At 44.6% G+C, this 17,580-nt stretch overlaps 1 protein-coding gene across 1 annotated transcript in view; it reads right to left on the minus strand.

The window, feature by feature from the left end:
- The window catches only part of PAMR1 (peptidase domain containing associated with muscle regeneration 1), a 73,340-nt gene that overhangs the window by 36,524 nt on the left and 19,236 nt on the right, over positions 1-17,580 (minus strand). Inside the window, exons 2-3 of the mRNA XM_045557814.1 lie at positions 16,004-16,180; positions 11,826-11,954 (exon numbers count right to left, since the gene is read on the minus strand). Coding sequence (XP_045413770.1) covers positions 11,826-11,954; positions 16,004-16,180 — 306 coding nt within the window. The remainder of the gene's footprint in view (positions 1-11,825; positions 11,955-16,003; positions 16,181-17,580) is intronic.

The raw sequence follows: 17,580 nt of genomic DNA on the forward strand, positions 1-17,580 counted from the left end.
TAAAATAGGCCCTCCCAATTCCACAGTCACTGTCATTACTGCTTTGTTTTCCTCACAGCACACATCACTGCTGGAGATTATCTAGCTTACTTGCTGACTCCCTTTGGTAGCGGTGGAACTGTTCTAGCTTGCACACCTAGAATGGTACCTGCCATAGAGCAGGCGCTCAGCAAATATTTACTGGATGAATGAGTGATGCTTTTCTTACAGGCCAGGCACGGACTAAAAGCTTTATAAGCATTTTCTCATTTAATCCTCATAAGAATCCTAAGAGAACAACATTCATCTTCCCATTTCCCACATGCAAGAACACTAAGGATGGAGAAATAAAGTGACTTCCCCAAGCTCAGAGCCCAGGAAGCGAGAAGACTGCAAATCACTGCGCTAACTGTAAAGCAGTCGTTAAAAATAGAGACTTCAGGGTCCGACTGCCCTCGGTGTGAAAGTCAGCTTTGCATATATCAACACTAGGTGCGTGGCCTTGGGCAAGTTACTTCCTCTCTCAGAACCTCAGCAAACCTGAGTCAAATGTGAATAAAAGCAGCACCTGCTTTATGTGGTTTGGAGATACTTAGATCAGATTATGCATGGAAAACTCTTAGCCGCAAAATTAGTGTATGTTCGCTATTGCTACTGGATAGCAGGGCAGAGATTTGAACTTGGATCTGTCTGGTACCCACGCGGGGTCTTGGCCAGTATGTTCAGCTGTCTTAGGGGCATCCTCATCCAGCCCTCTCGCGCTCCATTTTGAAACGGCAGAATTTTTCCACCCCCAGAAGAGAGACATTGAATCTTTGCCCACTCCTCATTTTTTGAAAAGCACGTTCCTTCTTCCTGCACACCTCACACTCCTCATCGCCCCCATCTGCCCATCTGCCGCTGGGCTGCGGAAGTAATATGCGGGTGTGAGAGACAAAAAAAGAAGCCTTCCTGCACAGCCTCCGCCCCCCAGGGACTGGCAGCTTCCCAGCCCACAAGGTGTTAAATTCCAGCTCCCTCAGCAAACCTCCTGCTGGGGACCCCAAGTCAGAACCAGCAGCAGATGCTGCCAGGCTGTTTCCAGTTTCTTCCCTCCATATGGAAGCCGGAAGCAGACAGCCGTGCCCCTGGGCCCCTCCCTAAACCCAAGGGGAGGCAGTGCCCACGTGACCCCATTCAGGCCTCCTTGGCAAGTCCAGTCAGGCTTTGGCCAGCTCCAGGGTCTCATGCAGCCTCCGGAGGGCTCAGTGTCCCCGTCCTCACCCAGGTGCGGGTCCCTGGCCACGTGAAACGCTGGACCACTTGTTCCTGCAGTCCCAGGGACTGTCCTGCAGAAGCAGCCAGGATTCCAAACACATGCAACATCTCCGCTCCTCTTAATGGGGCTCCTTCTCACTCTGAAGGGGAGGGCAGAGTTGGCCTCAAGATGGGGAACAACTTCCAACCAACCAGAGACAAAGAGGCCACTTCTTGGAACTGTGCTTGGAAGAAGAAGGAATATTAGGCAAAGAGCAAGAGGAGGGAGCCCCACTCCCTCCCCACGTCGAGGGACTCCTTCAATTCCCTTCCACGCCTGCCTCTGCTTGGGGAGCTGCAGTCCTGGGCGCAGGGACAGACTGACACACCTCTCTGTCCAGGGCAGAACACTGAACATAACAGAGTGTCCCTGCCAAGGAAGTACCGCTGGCCAACCTAGCAGGTGGTCCTGAATCTCAAAGGCCAGAGCAGGCAGAGCTTGAAAGATGTGCTCAGATTCCCTAACAACGTGTTGCTGCAGGAGGAGAAGGCGTGTGTGCGTGCGTGCGTGTGTGTGTGTGTGTGTGTGTGTGTGTGTGTGTGTGTGTGTAGGGGGATCTGTCCGTGACGCTGGACTGTGCCCCGGGCCCTCAAATCCTGGATTTACCTTCCACCCCTTTCCACTGCTACAGGCCCAAAGGGGGCAGACAGCTGGATGGACTCCGCTTCTACAGCGTGGAAAGGAAATCTTCCTTAATTTCTAAACCAGTGAGAGAGCTGGAAGGTTCCCAACAAACATGAACACCCCTCGCATTCAGACAGGAGTGTCGTTATAGCCAGCATTGGGAAGGAAAGGCAGGGAAGAGATACAACACACACTTCCAAGAAGTGATCAGGTTTCGTTTTTCTTTCATCTTTCCTCTTAGAAAGAGAAAAGGACTTGAGAAAACCTTCAGATGAGGAGACATTTGCATTTCTGTTCCTCCTTTCAAGAGGACTCAGGAGGCAGGTCTCACGGTGGTGGCAAAGCCAGCCTGGTCCAATCTCAGTGCAGCACCTACCAGCTGTGTGACCAGCTGTGCGGCCCCGAGCCAAGGTTTTTCACCTGCAAAATGAGAATAATAGTAATACCTACCACCATGTGTTTTTCTTGTTTGTTTTGAGGATTAAATGAGATATTGTGTGTAAAGCCCTTAGCACAGAGCCTGGTACATAAAAATGCTCAATAAATGGCAACAAATGTTGGTACTTTCCTTGAGTCTTGCTTGGATCTGAGACACTGATTATTTTGGCACAAGAATCATAGGTGACAGCTCAGGCTCTGACCCGCTGCTCCAGGGCTCATCACTGCCCAGAACCCTAACACCACCAGGCCCAGCAGCCCAGACAGCGATGGAAGAGCCACCTGTCCCACGTCCCAGGCCAGGCGCTGGAAGGAAGCTCGCATCTTCCACATGGTCTGGGTCCTCGTGCCATGGCCTGCTGGGCCCTCAGACAGGCACTCAGAGTGAGGACCTCAAGTGCCTGTCACACGGAGAGGTGGTTTAGTGGGGAGGACAGGAGATCAGGCTCTTGGGCCTGGTTCTGAATGTGCATCTCAGCCCTGCCACTTATGAGCTGTATGACAGCGGGAAAGTTACTTAACCCCTCTATGCCTCAGTGTCCTCACCTATCAAATGGCTGCAATGAGGGCTGCAATGAACCCAGATCAAACTTACCCTTTATAATGATTGTTTATTGAATTGTTTGCCTCATGATGCAGTTCTGCTAGACCAAGGACATTGTCTGCCTTGCTCACACCTTTATGTGCATTGTCAGTACTCAATTACAGTAATTGTTAGCTGAATGAATGACTATATTAAATTATCAATTTAAACTTATTCCTGTTTAGTCAAACTGTTTTTAAAGCTCCTCTCCACCCCCTGTACCAAATGGCCTGTCCACTCAGTTAAAAATGTGGTTGTCTAACAAGAATAGCATCTATCACTTTGCTGTAGAAAATCTTTCCTCCCCAAAGTTGTCAGGGTCCTCACCAAAAATGCACACTGAGATAGCCCTGCCGATCCAGCTCAAAATACAGTGTCTGGCTAGGGTAGCACAAAGAATTTAGATTGCTAAATACTTTCCATTGCTTTTCTCTGTGCTTTAGTTTGGTTGATTTCTACAAACCCGTCTTTAAGTTCTCTGATCCTTTCTCATATTGTGACCAATACGCTGTTAATTCCCTCCAGTGAATTTCTGTCTTATTTCAGATAATGTATTTTTCAGTTCTAGGATTTCCATTTGGTTCTTTTTAATACTTTCCAAATATCTCCTGAAATTCCTCATATCTTTATCGATTATATTCATCTTTGCCCATGTGTCCTTTAATATATTTATTTTAAAGTTATTTAAAAGTCATTATCTGAAAATTTCAATATTTGGCCATTCATGGTCTATTTCTTTTGACTGACTGTTCTCTTGACTATAAGTCATATTCTCTTGCTTCTTCATAACAGGAAATTTATCATTTCCTTTGCTTGGAAATGTCTTTTCCTCTATTTGGTAGGTAGAAGTGATCAGAAATGGATCAGTTTGACCCAATAAAGAGTTAATCTGGTTTGGGGCAGGACTGAGGCTATAAATCTCACTAGAAGGGCCTTGAAATTCAAACACCAGAAACCTAAGCAAATCTCTCTTTGATTTTTATCTCCTCCTCCCTGCAACTGTCTGCACTTTCACGACTACAAAACTGGAAAACTGTAAGCCTATGAGACTTTGAGATGACAAGTTTTTTGAAGCTTCAAGGCTACAACATCCCAAGATTTTCTGATTTGTAGCTTCATTTCAGCTTGCTAGCAAAATCCCACTTAAGGAAATACTAGGTGAAGAGGATTGTCTTTGCTTTAGGATCTCCTCTAGATTTAAGTCCAACAGGCCAGCCCACAGAGCCAAAACTTTGGCTGCCTTCTCCTTCTTCTCTGGTGTGTCCCTTCCTTCACCTGCCCTGCTCCCAACTTCAATAGCTATCTCCAAGCATGAAGCATCCTGGATCTCTTGTTCACCTAGGAAGAACTCATTCCTCGGGAGTTTAGATTGTTTTAGATTTCATGCTCACAGATAATTTATGGTTTTAAAGAAAATCATGATTTTCTTTGGTTTATCTAGTGATTTCTTACTGTTTGAGCCAGAGGGGAGCTCTTTCACACCCTTCTACACCTCACCAGAAGCTGAGCTATGATTGATGAGTTCTTTGGCAACATAAAATTGTCTGCAAAGGTCCAAATATTAATTCTCTGGAGTTAAAGAGCTACAGCACATAAAATATAAAAACCTATTTGCCATACAATACTTGTCCAGGGAAGACTACGTCCTTGTGTTCAGTGTGTATTCTTTTGCCCCTTAGGGAATTCTTTTTTGTCATCTTTCCTCTCTGGCCTTATATTGATTTCTTCCCCTGCCCCCAAAATGACAACAAAGAAACAAATACACCAAAAGAGCTCATTCCATGCATGCTTCTGGTTTAGTAATAAGAATAGCATCCATCATTTATTGAGCACTTACTATATACCAGATTCCATATTAAGGGATTTATAGATAGTACTTCATTTAACCCTCACAAAAACCCTCTGAGGGCCACTATTATTATTCCCATTTTGTAAATGAGGAAACTGACATTTACAAAGATTGGGAAACTTTGTCCAAAGTCACAAGAAGAATAGAGATTAAAATCCAGGTCTTCCTGGGTCCAAGCCCAGGCTGCTAACCGCCCCCTAATACCATCCCCACTTTGCACTCAACTGGGCATTGTTATTTTCCTGGAAATGTCAAGACACAAAAGGCTGAAACAAGATAAGCCAGTTTTCGGTGATTCCACTCTGAGCAATTCCACAGTTCCCCAAGAGGACAACGCCATAAGTCAGTGACACACAGCTTTGTAAGCCATCTCCCTTAAACTTGCTCTTAATCGTTCCCAGTTATGGCTCAGGTAGCAGCCTTCACAAACCCTCCTCCTCTCTGATATCCCCACCCTACAAACATTTTGGGCCATGGCTTTTGGCCAGTTCCTCTGTTCCTCTGCCTCTGTCCAAAATGTAACTAAGAAGATAAATGTATTAAGAGCCTATAATCTCTTTTCCCCATAAATCCCTTCTCATCTGAGTTGCTTTCCTAACCTTCTTAGATCCCCAATATCCTTCAGAGACTGGAAGGTTGGGATCACTGCCATGGTAGCTAGAAGTGTAGCATTTTGGTTTGCTCCTGGGTCTGCCCAATGCTCACCTCTTTTGGTGGCAAAGGAACTCAGCCTGGCAGCCACATTAAATCAACACCACTCTGGAGGTCGGCAGTGGAGGTCAGCAGAGTGGTTCCACTTAAGGACTCAACTTTTGAGTTTAAGAAACTCTGAAAGGAAGGCTTGGTTTTCACTGTGTATAACAGCACCTCTAAGAGCCAGCAGCTGGATCACAGTTCCTACATACCATTCTCCACTAAAAGAAACCAAGATTCATGGAGAAATAGCTGGTTCTAGGACCTGGGCATAGAAAATCAAGGTGGACTTGAAACATTTGAGGGGAGAAAGCAAGGAAGTGCTCAAAGAACAATGTAGTAGGGCCGGCTTTAAGGGAACAAACTGGGACAATTTGAGCCTCGAAAATAAAAATTATGATAACATTATGAAACAGAAAAAAACTAAAATTCATGAGTCCATAGTACAGAAAAAGAGCCAGATGTTGGAAAAGAATAATTAGTGAATCCAGGTAAAGAGTATATGGATGTATACTAATTCTTTCATCTCTCCATAGATTTGAAATTTTTCACATTAAAAAATAGGGAAAGGAAGAAAAAAGCAGCTCCTTTTTTGTGTGTGGTAATAAAGTGCCGCTAGCTCCTAGTCTGGATATTCTGAGATTATGAAACCAATCTTTCTGGACAGGAAGATAGGAGTGAGTTCTCTCCTGGGCTCAATGGCCTCAGGCCCTTCTCCGATTCTCCTGGATGACATAACCTATCAATGGTTATGAATGAATCGGTAACAGAATAAATCGTAACACTGTCATGAGTCAGGTTAATACTATCACAAACATTGTCAAGGACAGTGAGCAAATAAAAGTGCTCCTGCGTCTATTCAATGCCTAATGCTCTGTAAGTCAAATATAAACCAGTTCTGATCCTTCAGGCACTTGCCTGTCACTTCTCCTTTCTTCTAAGGCTCTATATGGTGGTCCCCGAGAAACGCCAGGGCTCAGCAGACGGTCTCAGCCGGAAGTCCTGCTCCTTCGGGATCGCACGGCCCGAAAGGATCGCTTGGGCGCCATCTAGTGGGGAGATGCTTGTACTGCCTCGGGGCGCCAGCACCGCGCCCAGCCAGGAACAGGCCACCCCTAAACACCGGCCACACAGGCATTCAACAAAGAGTGAGACGCGTTAATTCTTCCTGTGACTTCCCTTCACACTTACTTCGTGCCAATATGAGGTGTGGGTGATAAGAACCTAATAACATCACGTTGACATCTTCTTTCGGTCAAGCCCTGTTTCCATAGATGGATTGTTAACTCATTGAGGGCTGGTGGTGCTCCCTGGCGACCCGCCCAGGACTGCATAAGAAATGCTCCATCAACGCTTAAGGCCATGATAACATACACTGTGTGGAATGTATAATGGAACACGCATTATGGAAGTGAACAAGAACCACTGGACCAACACAGAATCAGACAAGAATCTGACCACTAGTCTGTTTGCTCATTTCATAGCACTGACCACACTCCAAATTTCTTTTTACTTTTTTTTTTTTTTTTGGCTGGTGTTGGGGTGGGAGGTGTGGAATTTTGCCTCTTTAAATTGCAAGCTCCAAGATGGCAGGGACTACACCTATCCTGCTTATTATTGTATGTCCAGCACCTGGGAACATCCATTTAAGAAATATTTTCTGAATGAATAGGTAGATTAATAAATGAAGGCATTAGCTCTCTGCTTTGCTTGCCTAGTGGTGATGACTGGTTGCCCTGAGCCAGTTTTGCTGTCCTTGAGAAAGCCTTGATCTTATACATGGACACTCTCACCAGCCCAACCAAATGGACTCCGTGTACAGCTGCCTTGCACACTGAGGTTCAAGCCAAGCCTCAACCAACAGGTGCTATTTGGAAGGGCACACATATGGAATTTCTTTGGGCAACTGCTATCATTCTGTCTGTTCCCATTTGCTTTATTGACCTCTTGCATGGAAATATTCTTCCCCTCCTTTCCCTTGTCTCCTGGACAAACCCACTCACTCACATGGGGTGACTGGAGTGCAGTTTAGGAAATATTTGTATTTGTCACCCCCCCCCCTTTGGATGGAGTACACTTCCCTACTCCACTGATGTGGAGATTAGCCACGTGAGTTCTTTTGCCAATGGAACGTGAGTGAATGTGATGTGAGCAGAGGCCGTAAATGTGCCTGTAACAACAAGGCTTGGCCTCTTGTGCTTCCACAACCCACCCTGAGAAGTTCATGCCCCAAGTAGCTGCTGCCCCCTCTGCCCGAGCCCTGCAGCTTAGAGCTCAACCAGACCAGACCAGCTGAAAATGGTTGAATCCTACCAACCCAAAGACACATGATAAAGAAAAATAAACATTTGTCGTTTTGAGATTGTTACACAGCAAAAATGGACTGACATATATGAACACATTATCTCCACCACCACCCCTGAAAGCTTCAACCTAGAAATTCTATTCTCTGACCATAATAACCCTTCTATCCACCTGTTCCATTGCTTTATTGCCACTAAGTCTGCTTCTCTGCTCCAGTCCCTATTCTCTCCCTACCAGGCTCTTTCTGGTTTCACGTCCTTTCCAACTGGGAAGTCAGTCATGGTCAGTCATGTGTTAGCCAACTCTTGGATCAACCAAACAATTGGTTTTACTCACCTCTGCGACCACGCTTCTGGAGAGCATCTCTCAACTGTCCCAACTGACTGTGTCACCTACGCAGGAGCTCCAGCTTGCTGGGACATGCTTTATCTTATCACTAGCTGGTGACTTTTCTTGTTCCTCCTGTGGCTGCCCCAAACCTTTGATATTCTCAAGCACAGCCTCCACTCCCACTCTACTCTCTGCAGAGATTTCACTTCCTACTTCCCAGAGAAAATTGAACTATTAGAGGGGACTCACCAGTGGGAGGCAGGCTAGGACTGTGGTTAAGAACAAGAACAAGTGGTCTGGAATCACCCTGAGCTTTATCCCTAAAAGTTCCTTCACATTTCTGAGCCTCAGTGTCATCATCTGTAAAATGGTGGTACAGATTTCATGGGGTAATTGTGCAGATATTAATAAAATCACACAGTGTACATAAAGTGCTTTTCACAGTTCCTACTATATAACGCCTATCAAGTGGATATATGTTACTTATAAATAATTCTTTCCCTCCTACATCAACCTAGAACAGAAGTAAGAAACTCCCTGTCCTTTACCTCTCACCTTTGTTCGTCTCACTCCCACGCGACTTCTTCAAATCTTTTCACTCTCATATCTTCAGCTTCTATTAATACCTCTACTGGCACCTGCCTCACATCAGCTTACAACCCTGCTCAAGTCTCTCCTGTCTTAATCTGTATTTTTCCACAACTCTATTTACTCGTGTAAACTCTAGCCTTATGTTTCCCCTCCCCTGCTTGATTAAGCTAATTGAAAAATTGTCTCTACTCTTTGTCTCCATTTTCTACCCTTCGAATCTTTCTTTATGTGAAACTGCTATTGCTAAGGTCACTGGTCACCTGCTAGCTGTCAAATACAAAATCTTCCTTACTGTCCTTATCCCACTTGACCTTGCTGCCTTATTTTGAACCACTCTGCCCTCAGCTTCCAGAAGCCTCCTCCCTCCTGGTGCTCCTCCCACCCTTCTAACTGTTCTTCCTCACCTCCTTCCCTGTCTTCTCTTATTTTCCGTGTATGTTTGTTGTTCTTCCCTCTGCCCTTGGCGCTCTGCTCATCTCATGCTTCAGCCTGTGACCCCCATACATATATCTCAAGTCTCCAAAGTTCTCTTCAGCTCTAGACACTACTTCGAACTGTCTACAGAGTCTCTCGTAGATGTTCAAATTCCAGCATATCTCAAGTGGAATTCACCTTTCCCCCCACCAAACCTCTTCTCTTTTATTATTCTCTTAACAGCTGATCTACAGAGCTGGTCAAACTAGGAACTTGAACGATAAACTCTTGAGATTCCTCACCTCCACATTCAGCTGTGTCATGTGTCCTGTCACTTCTACCTTTGCCCTTCTCCGTCCCCTGAACCACTGAAATCATCCTCCTAACTGCTACCTTTGAATGTGGTCTTGACTCCACTCCAGTGTACCCTCCATACACGCTGCAGTTACCTGTCAAATGTCACCGTCCTGGTTAACCATCCAGTGCACACTGTCCACCATCCTGAGAGCAGAGTCCGAGGTCTGAGTCCCGGCACACTACGCCTTTCACAGTCAGAGCTTGACTACCTTCCCACTGTCACCGCCTACCACCCCCTAATGCCGTCACCGTACTCTCATCACACCTGATGTCACATGCTTCCCCGAACATACCTTGCATTTTCACACCCTGACCATTCCATTCCCTCTGCCTGGAATATCTTCCTGTTTCACCCACATCTGAGCAAAGGCGTAGCTCAGCCATCACCTCCTCTCTGACACTTTCTCTCCCCAAGTCCTTGTGATAACTGTTCTCTCATCTAGTCCTCAGAGCACTTGGTCCATACCCTACTTCACCACTCTTCCTTGGCTTCCCATAGCACTTGGAATAACAACTGAGTTCCTTACCTAACTTCCCTACGTACAAGGACATGCATGACCACACCCCCACCTACCACTCCAACCCCGCCAAATTCCCCTTCCCCATTCATGCACACAGAGAAAAAGTAACCTTCCATATGATCCAAAACAGGGAAAACCCCAAAGTGATCTCATTTAGTCCAAAGTTCAGTGTGAAATCTAAAGTGGTGCACTATAACTCTAATAATGTCTCTCTTAAACTATTATTGAAAGTAGTTTTATTTCTGGACCACCTACCAACTCAGCAATTAAGAAGCCTATAGAATACTGACATATTGATTGCATTAATTGGCTTTTACTATTGCCAGGCAGAGCACTAAGTGCTTCTCGTGCATTATCTCATTTAATCCTCAAGTCAGCCTTACAAGGTAGGTCGCATAATTCCCATTTTTTATGACTTGTCCAAGGTCACACTGGTAGTGATGGGCAAAGTCATTATTCAAACCCAAGTCTGTGTAATTCCAGAGCTTTGTTCTGATCGTTATATAATACAGTTTTCATAGAACAGCTGCCGAAGAAAGATCAGGGTTAAATCTTGCAACTAACCTACCTGGAACATAATCTGCCAAGTACTAAATTAAATTTTACTAGAAACCACCTAAAATGGCATTGAGGTTTTAAATCTGCTACTGAAACCAGCACTTTAAAACTTTTCTGTATTCTGGATAATTTAACTCCCAAGTTCACCCTGAAGTGCCAGCAAACCCCTTCACCTCGGGGGATAGTTGGGTTTCTCAGCTGCAGACCATACACGTCATCCTTAGCCCTAGAGTCTTAAAACTGATGGCATTTCACTACAGATTGGATCAGGCAAAAATTACCAATAACACTCCATCCTCCATCTCTGTAAACTGGAAATATCATCCACAGGAATGAAATTAGACTGTATGACCATTCTGACTGTTTCTGGTTCAGAGAGAAAGCATATTAAACAAGCTTCATGAAATAATGGCAATTTGTACATTGCTCCAGACACAGATTCTCAGATGGATATTCATCCATCAGGGCATGGCAGAGAGGGATCTAGACTGAGCACGAGGTTAGATTTCCATTCCATTGTCAAAGAATTATTGAAACTCACAAGAGAACTTTTATAAAGATTAAGTAATTCTTTGAGATCAAGTAGCTCCCAGAAAGAATCCCTTTCGTGGGAAAAATGGCATGCTGGCAATTTGCTGTGGGTTCCAGGAATTTAACTCAGGATTCGAGAAATTTACCAACAGAAATGAGTAAGTAGAATGCTCTACAGACAACATTTCTGAAGCCTATTCACTGTTTGTCGACCAGTGCTACCGCACGACTGCTCTGGAATGGACACAGGCAGGCTACATGCAGAATGCCTTGGCTTCCCTTACAAAGCGGAGATTGAAGAGCAGATATAAACCTCCTGTGGCCAACAATTCAAACCGATGTCCACAATCCACACCCACCACATGGAAACACATCTTTGTTTTTATAGTCTTACCTAGAAAACCCTCTGGCCACAAGCTTCCCAGAACTCAGATTCCAACAAGATAAATATTAGAGACCAGCCTGAGCAAGAGCAAGACCTCGTCTCACCTAAAAATAGAAAAATTAGCCGGGCATGGTGGCATGTTCCTGCAGTCCCAGCTACTTGGGAAGCTGAAGCAGGAGGATTGCCCAGGAGTTTGAGGTTGTAGTAAGCTATGATGATGCCACTGTACCACTCTAGCTGGGGCAAGAGAGCAAGACTCTGTCTCAAAAAAAAAAAAAAAGATAAAGACAAATCTTGGTCCACTGTAAGCCAAGACTTTACACTTTACAACAGCGTGCACTAGAGATGGAGCTGGCTCAAGGTCTACTTACGCATGCAGTCTCCTCCGTACCAGCCCGCCCGGCATTCTGCGCAGTAGAACCCCTTCACGTAGAAGTCATCCAGAGTACCCCCCCACGAACCATTTCGGCAGCTCTTGCAGTTTTCAAAGATGGTACAGCCTGAAACATTCCCAAGAAGAGGAGTGTTGGGTTAAGCACTTGCAGGTTCTGGTCGGCTGCATGAGAGAGAGAAACTGCACCTTCTCCAGGGCCCTGTCTCAACACAGTGCTTCTGGACCCAGAAAGGTGCCAAACCCCTAAGAAAAACTGCTCATCTCAAGGAAAATGGCAGAGTCACCAGAATTCAGACTGGGAGATTTAGGGGGGTGGTCCGAACCTTCTTCCCAGTTAGTGGCTGATGTTTTAAAGTAAACATGAGTAGGAAAAGGCAGGGTCTCTTAATATATTATATTTTTTCTTTATATAGATGTGTTACATGTGTATTGTGGAATATTTAGAAAATTCAGACTAGCAAAAAGAATTCAATAAAAAATACCTAAAACCCCATCACCCAGAAAAAACTATTCCTAACATTCTCTGAGTATAAATACATACATTTCTAAAATTAGGCTTATACTATACCCTGCACATTCTGTTTTTGTAACTCACTTTTTAATTTAATAATAGATAGTAAATATTTTCCTGTGCCATTAAATAATCTATGTCACGTACTTCTATAACCAAAGTATGCCATTGGAAACAACTCGAATGCCTAACAATAGGCTCACCCTGCAAGGTATCACCAGCAGGCCACAATAGAGACGCCTGAGTGACTCTCTAGCGAGGACCATTTTAAAAACATTGTCTCTTAAGGGGCTAAGAGATGGTGAGAAAAAGCAGAAATAATTTAACCCCACTTTTCAAAACCAAGAACTCAGGTCTGGCTCTGCCGTTGTTCAGCTGTGTGTCCTTGAGCAAATTGCTTAAGCTCTCTGTACCTGAGTGTCCTTATCTGTCAAACAGGATTAAAAATTGCACCTACCTCTTAGCACTGTTTTAATCTTTAAATTAAATTAGCATTTGTAAAGTGCCAGGCACATAGAGAGTACTCACAAAATACGAGCTATTATTATTATTATTTTGCTTTCCCATATCTTCACTTGGCGTATCCCTACCACTGCATATGTCATACTCAGTGTCAACAGCCTATTATCTGTTCTCCTATGACAGATTTAAGTCAGGGACTATATATCTTGTTCAACATTATATCCTCAGCACCTAATGCGGTAGCTGGAAACATACTAAGTGTTCAGTAAATATTACTCGAGTGAATGAGTGAATGAATGAATGAATCAATGGCTGATCCAGGCTTCTGAACTGCTTGAGATAAACAATATTTCTTTGAGCTGATAGCGTGCTTGTTTGCTTTGGCTGAAATTAGCTTTTCCTTGGCCTATAGGGTATATGTGTGGTTTCTGTAGGAGAGAGACTCGCAGCCCTCTTTCCACACCATCCTGACTTCACTTTCTGTCTTCCAGGGCCCCCTCCTACCAGAGAAGAGGAGTAGCTGCAGCAGTCAGCCCTCCATATTTGTGGGTTCGGCATCCATAGATTCAACTAACTGTGGATGGAAGACACGGTATGCATGGATGTGGAACCCCAGGGTTCTGCAGGGCTGGATAAGGGACTTGAGCATCTGTGGATTTTGGTATCCATGGAGGTGCTGTAAACAACCCCCTGTGGATGCCAAGGTATGACTGCATGATTTGTCAAATTCCAGTAGGTCATATGGCCTATAACTGGGTCCCTGTGGGGTCACTGTGCCTTCCAAAGGCCATCTTCACTCACGTGCCAATTTCCCTTCTTTAATTCCCTAATTGCCACCGAGGATGCAGATGGGCTGAGTCTGCCCTCAGCAGCCCTGCCAATGCTCTCTTTCAGCACAGTCACATCAGGGGTCCTTAGGTGCAAGCCATGAAAACCAGCCAGGCAATTAAGCTGAAAGAGGCTGTATTTAAAAGACACTAGGTATAGAAATGATAAATACTCAAGATCATGTATACCCTAAATACCCTGACTTGATCATTGCACATTCTATGCATGTAACAAAATATCATGTGTACTCTATAAATATGTATAAATATTATGTATCAGTTAAAAAGAAAGAAAAAGACACTAGGTAGCTCACAGAGTTGCCAGAAGGGCCAGGGAACCAATTGAAGAGGTACATATCCTAGAACGGCAGGAAACCACATTGGTCCAGTGAGGACCCTGGTGCCACCAGATGCTACTGGAAGTCACCATCACATCCCTGCCATTGGTGGCCTGGACCTTGATCCTCCTGTACCACTGCCACCAGCAGAGAGAAAATCATCATCTATCATAATGATAGAAATGCAAACTAAAAACCATACTGAGATCCCATTTCCCACCTATGAGACTGGCAAGCATCCAAAATGATTCATTCTGTTGCAAGGCTTTGGGAACACAGTACCCGCATACACTGCTGGAGTGCATGCCAAATGCATGGAGAAGAATTTGGCAAAAGCTGGAAAATGACATCTGCACCTTCCTTGTACTCAGAAGGTCCCTCTTCTAGGAATCTACCTCAAAGATACACTGCAAAAGTACTAAATGATATATGCCTAAGGGCAGTCACTGTAGTATTGTTAATAATGACAAAAGGCTGGAAATAACCCAAATGTTCGTGAACTCCGGTAAGTGCAGATATATGCAACCATGCAAAGAAATGAAGAACATGGCTTTATACAGATGTGGAGTGAGCTCCCGCATATATTGGTAGGAGGAAAAAGCAAGATTGCTAGCAATGTTTATTGTTCTCTTTTGTGTAAGAACGGGAAAGATATATATATGTATATACATATTTGCTTATATTTTCAAACATAGAAAACAGAAGAAAACAACAAATCTATTTGTATATCACATAGGTGGCATAACACCACCGAGAAAGGAATTCTATCAGTTGATTTGATTTTAAAAAGTAGTATTTTGACTGTATATACCTAGTGGTGTATATTCTAAGGCCAACAGTAACCATAAAGAAATAATCACTAGAAGTTCTCGTCTCATCCAAAGACTCTTTCACATCACTGGGACCACCTTCCAAACATCCGACTCAAAAGCCAGAGCATCATCCTCGACTTCTGCTCTTCCTTCCCTCTCCTTCCCCATCCAAGCAATCCCAAAGTGTAGCCAGCTCCACCCTAACAGCTCTCAAATCCCTCCACCCTCTCCATCCCTAGGGCTTCTACCTTTATTAAGGTCCCCGTTATTTCCCTCCTGCCTCTGGTCGTCCCCCTGCCCCAATCCTTTCCCCATACTACAGCTAAAGAGAAAATTCGCTTTCCTCTCTTTACTAAAAGATCTCCAATGTCACCAAAATATCTTCAGGAAATAGCCTAAACGTCACAGCACAGCTTACACAGTCCTCCAGGATCTAACTCCTGTTCCCTCCTTCGGATTGTTCTCTTAATCTTCTTTCTCCTCCTCTCTTCCCCTCTCCCCCTCCCATGTGCACGCTCTCATGTGCTCTCTCTTTCTCCCCCTCTCTCTCTTTCCATTTTCCCCATCATGTACACACTTCTCCCGCCAGACAGAGCTACTTGCAATTTCCCAAACCTCACACTTCCTCTTGCCACAGGGCCTTGGCACATGCTATCTCTGTGGCTTGACCTCTCTACCAGATCCCCCTCACCCTTTCCAGTCTGCTGTTTCCACCCTCAGCGTGCACACCACATTTCCTAGAAAGTCTTCACGAACCCTCCTCCTGCCTGCCTCCCATTCCCACCCACGCTGCCCTGGCGCCCTGGGCTTCTCTGTCGAGCGCTTACGGTGCTGTGTGGCTATGTGGTAGCTGCCCGTTCTCCATCTGCCCTCCAGGCTATGAGCTCTGGGAATGCTGGAGTGTGTCTTTTTATTTTTTCCTCATCATTGTATTCCCACTACCTGACATGGTACCTAGGAGCTATTCAGTCTACTTGTTAAATGAAGGAATAAATTCACAGCTTTACAAGTTTAACACCAAAAGGAGTACTGACCCGTGTAATTCCCATGCCTGTAGTTAGACTGGGCTGAATTGTGTCACTTTTAATAATCATGGCACCACGGCCTCCTGATGGCTGCCTGGTAGAATTCAGGCACTCAGTCAGCTCCCATTCATTACGTTGGACAACATGAAGTCAACCTGAGGTCTCCCATTCCACACTCACCTGGGTGGATCAGACAGGAGTCACACTCGTTCTCCTCATTCCTGCAGCAAGGGATGGTGTAGCCCACGACTTCCTTCTTTCCGGGGCAGACACACTCAATCTGATCATACTCACAGCACTCCCGACACATGATATTCCACTCAGCTCCAGGGCAGGCTTCATTAATGACGGTGTACTCTGAAATGGAAAACCAGCAGGTAAGGCTAGGTCCCGGCAGGGGGTGGTAAGATCCTTAAGTATTCTACTTCGAGGAAGCAACTTTGTCCTACTAACGTGTTGCCGTGCCTGAACGAGAGAGAAGACCCCTGTGAATTCTTCCTAGGCCGACGTCCACAAAGTGAGGTGGCCTACCCCAAGGAGTATTCAAAACCATCCACTGGTGCACAGATGAAATTCATTAGAACTGTTATTCATTTTTATTTTTATCTTTTAAAAGAAGAAATCATGTTTCCTCAATGTATCATCTAATTGCATTAACAGCAGAGCATGTATATAATTTATAAACAAGTACACATCTCTTGGGTATCCGTGCTCATTTCTATTTTTGTTGTAAGACATCAGGTCACTGCTTACAGCTACATAGGTTGTGCACTGCACAACTCCAGGGGGAACCATTCCACTGCATAACTATACAGCACAGCCCAGGCATGTGGGCCATGAAAAACGTTTGGAGATCAGTCTCTAGGCCATTCAAGTGCAAGGCTGGTTGCCAATAGAGGCTATGTCATTTCTTCCAAACTTGGCTCCTCAATTTTGCAGCGTGCCATTTTCATAGTACCTTCAAAGCTAAAACCAACAGAAAAGACAAAAGTACCTTAATTAGTATGTTTAGGAGAATTTCACTGTTAGACAAGGGTGAACTCATTAGCCCAACTTCATTCAGTCCCCAAGTACAACTGAGTGTTCTTTCCCGTGAGAAAAAAGTATCCCTTTCCGGGCAGGATTTTTTCTTTCTCTTTTTCTTTTTTTAATATACCTTAAGTAAAAGGGAAAACCATCTGGGCAAAAGCTATATGAGGAATCAATCAGAGATTGCCCAGAGGAACTCAGGCTAAGAAGCAGACCTTCCAAATTGGACTTGCTCTGCTTTTTCCTTATTCTCCATTTCTAAAACTGTGGTGCAAAGATGACGATTAAAGCAGAAGCAGGTCAGATATTTGACAAAGAAAGTGAATCTGGAAAGGTCCCCATGAAGCCTTCCCTACAAACTCCAGGCTGAGAGCCCCAACACGCACTGCAGGCCACATAAATGGGCCCTAGCATCTGCGCTGGCCTTTACACTCTTGCATTTCATAGTCTGGTTTTCTATTTTCCTTCTCAAACATGGAACTCTGACAAGGGGTTGATCATTTTTAATGTGCCAAGTAGAGCCATTTAAAGAAACTGTCCCCATTTACTCTCAGCCTCGGGTTGTAAGAACATTCTAGTACAATAGAAAGGAACCGCTTGCATAATAAGGGACCATTTCTTAAATGGAATAAATTTAGTCTTATGAAAAATTTGCTTTTTAAAATCATTTTTTTCTAAAACATTGGTGGACCAGGAAAGATGCTCCCATTGGCGTTTGGACATGAATG

The sequence above is a fragment of the Lemur catta genome, chromosome 7, assembly GCF_020740605.2.
Source record: "Lemur catta isolate mLemCat1 chromosome 7, mLemCat1.pri, whole genome shotgun sequence".
In the NCBI taxonomy this organism is placed as follows: domain Eukaryota; kingdom Metazoa; phylum Chordata; class Mammalia; order Primates; family Lemuridae; genus Lemur; species Lemur catta.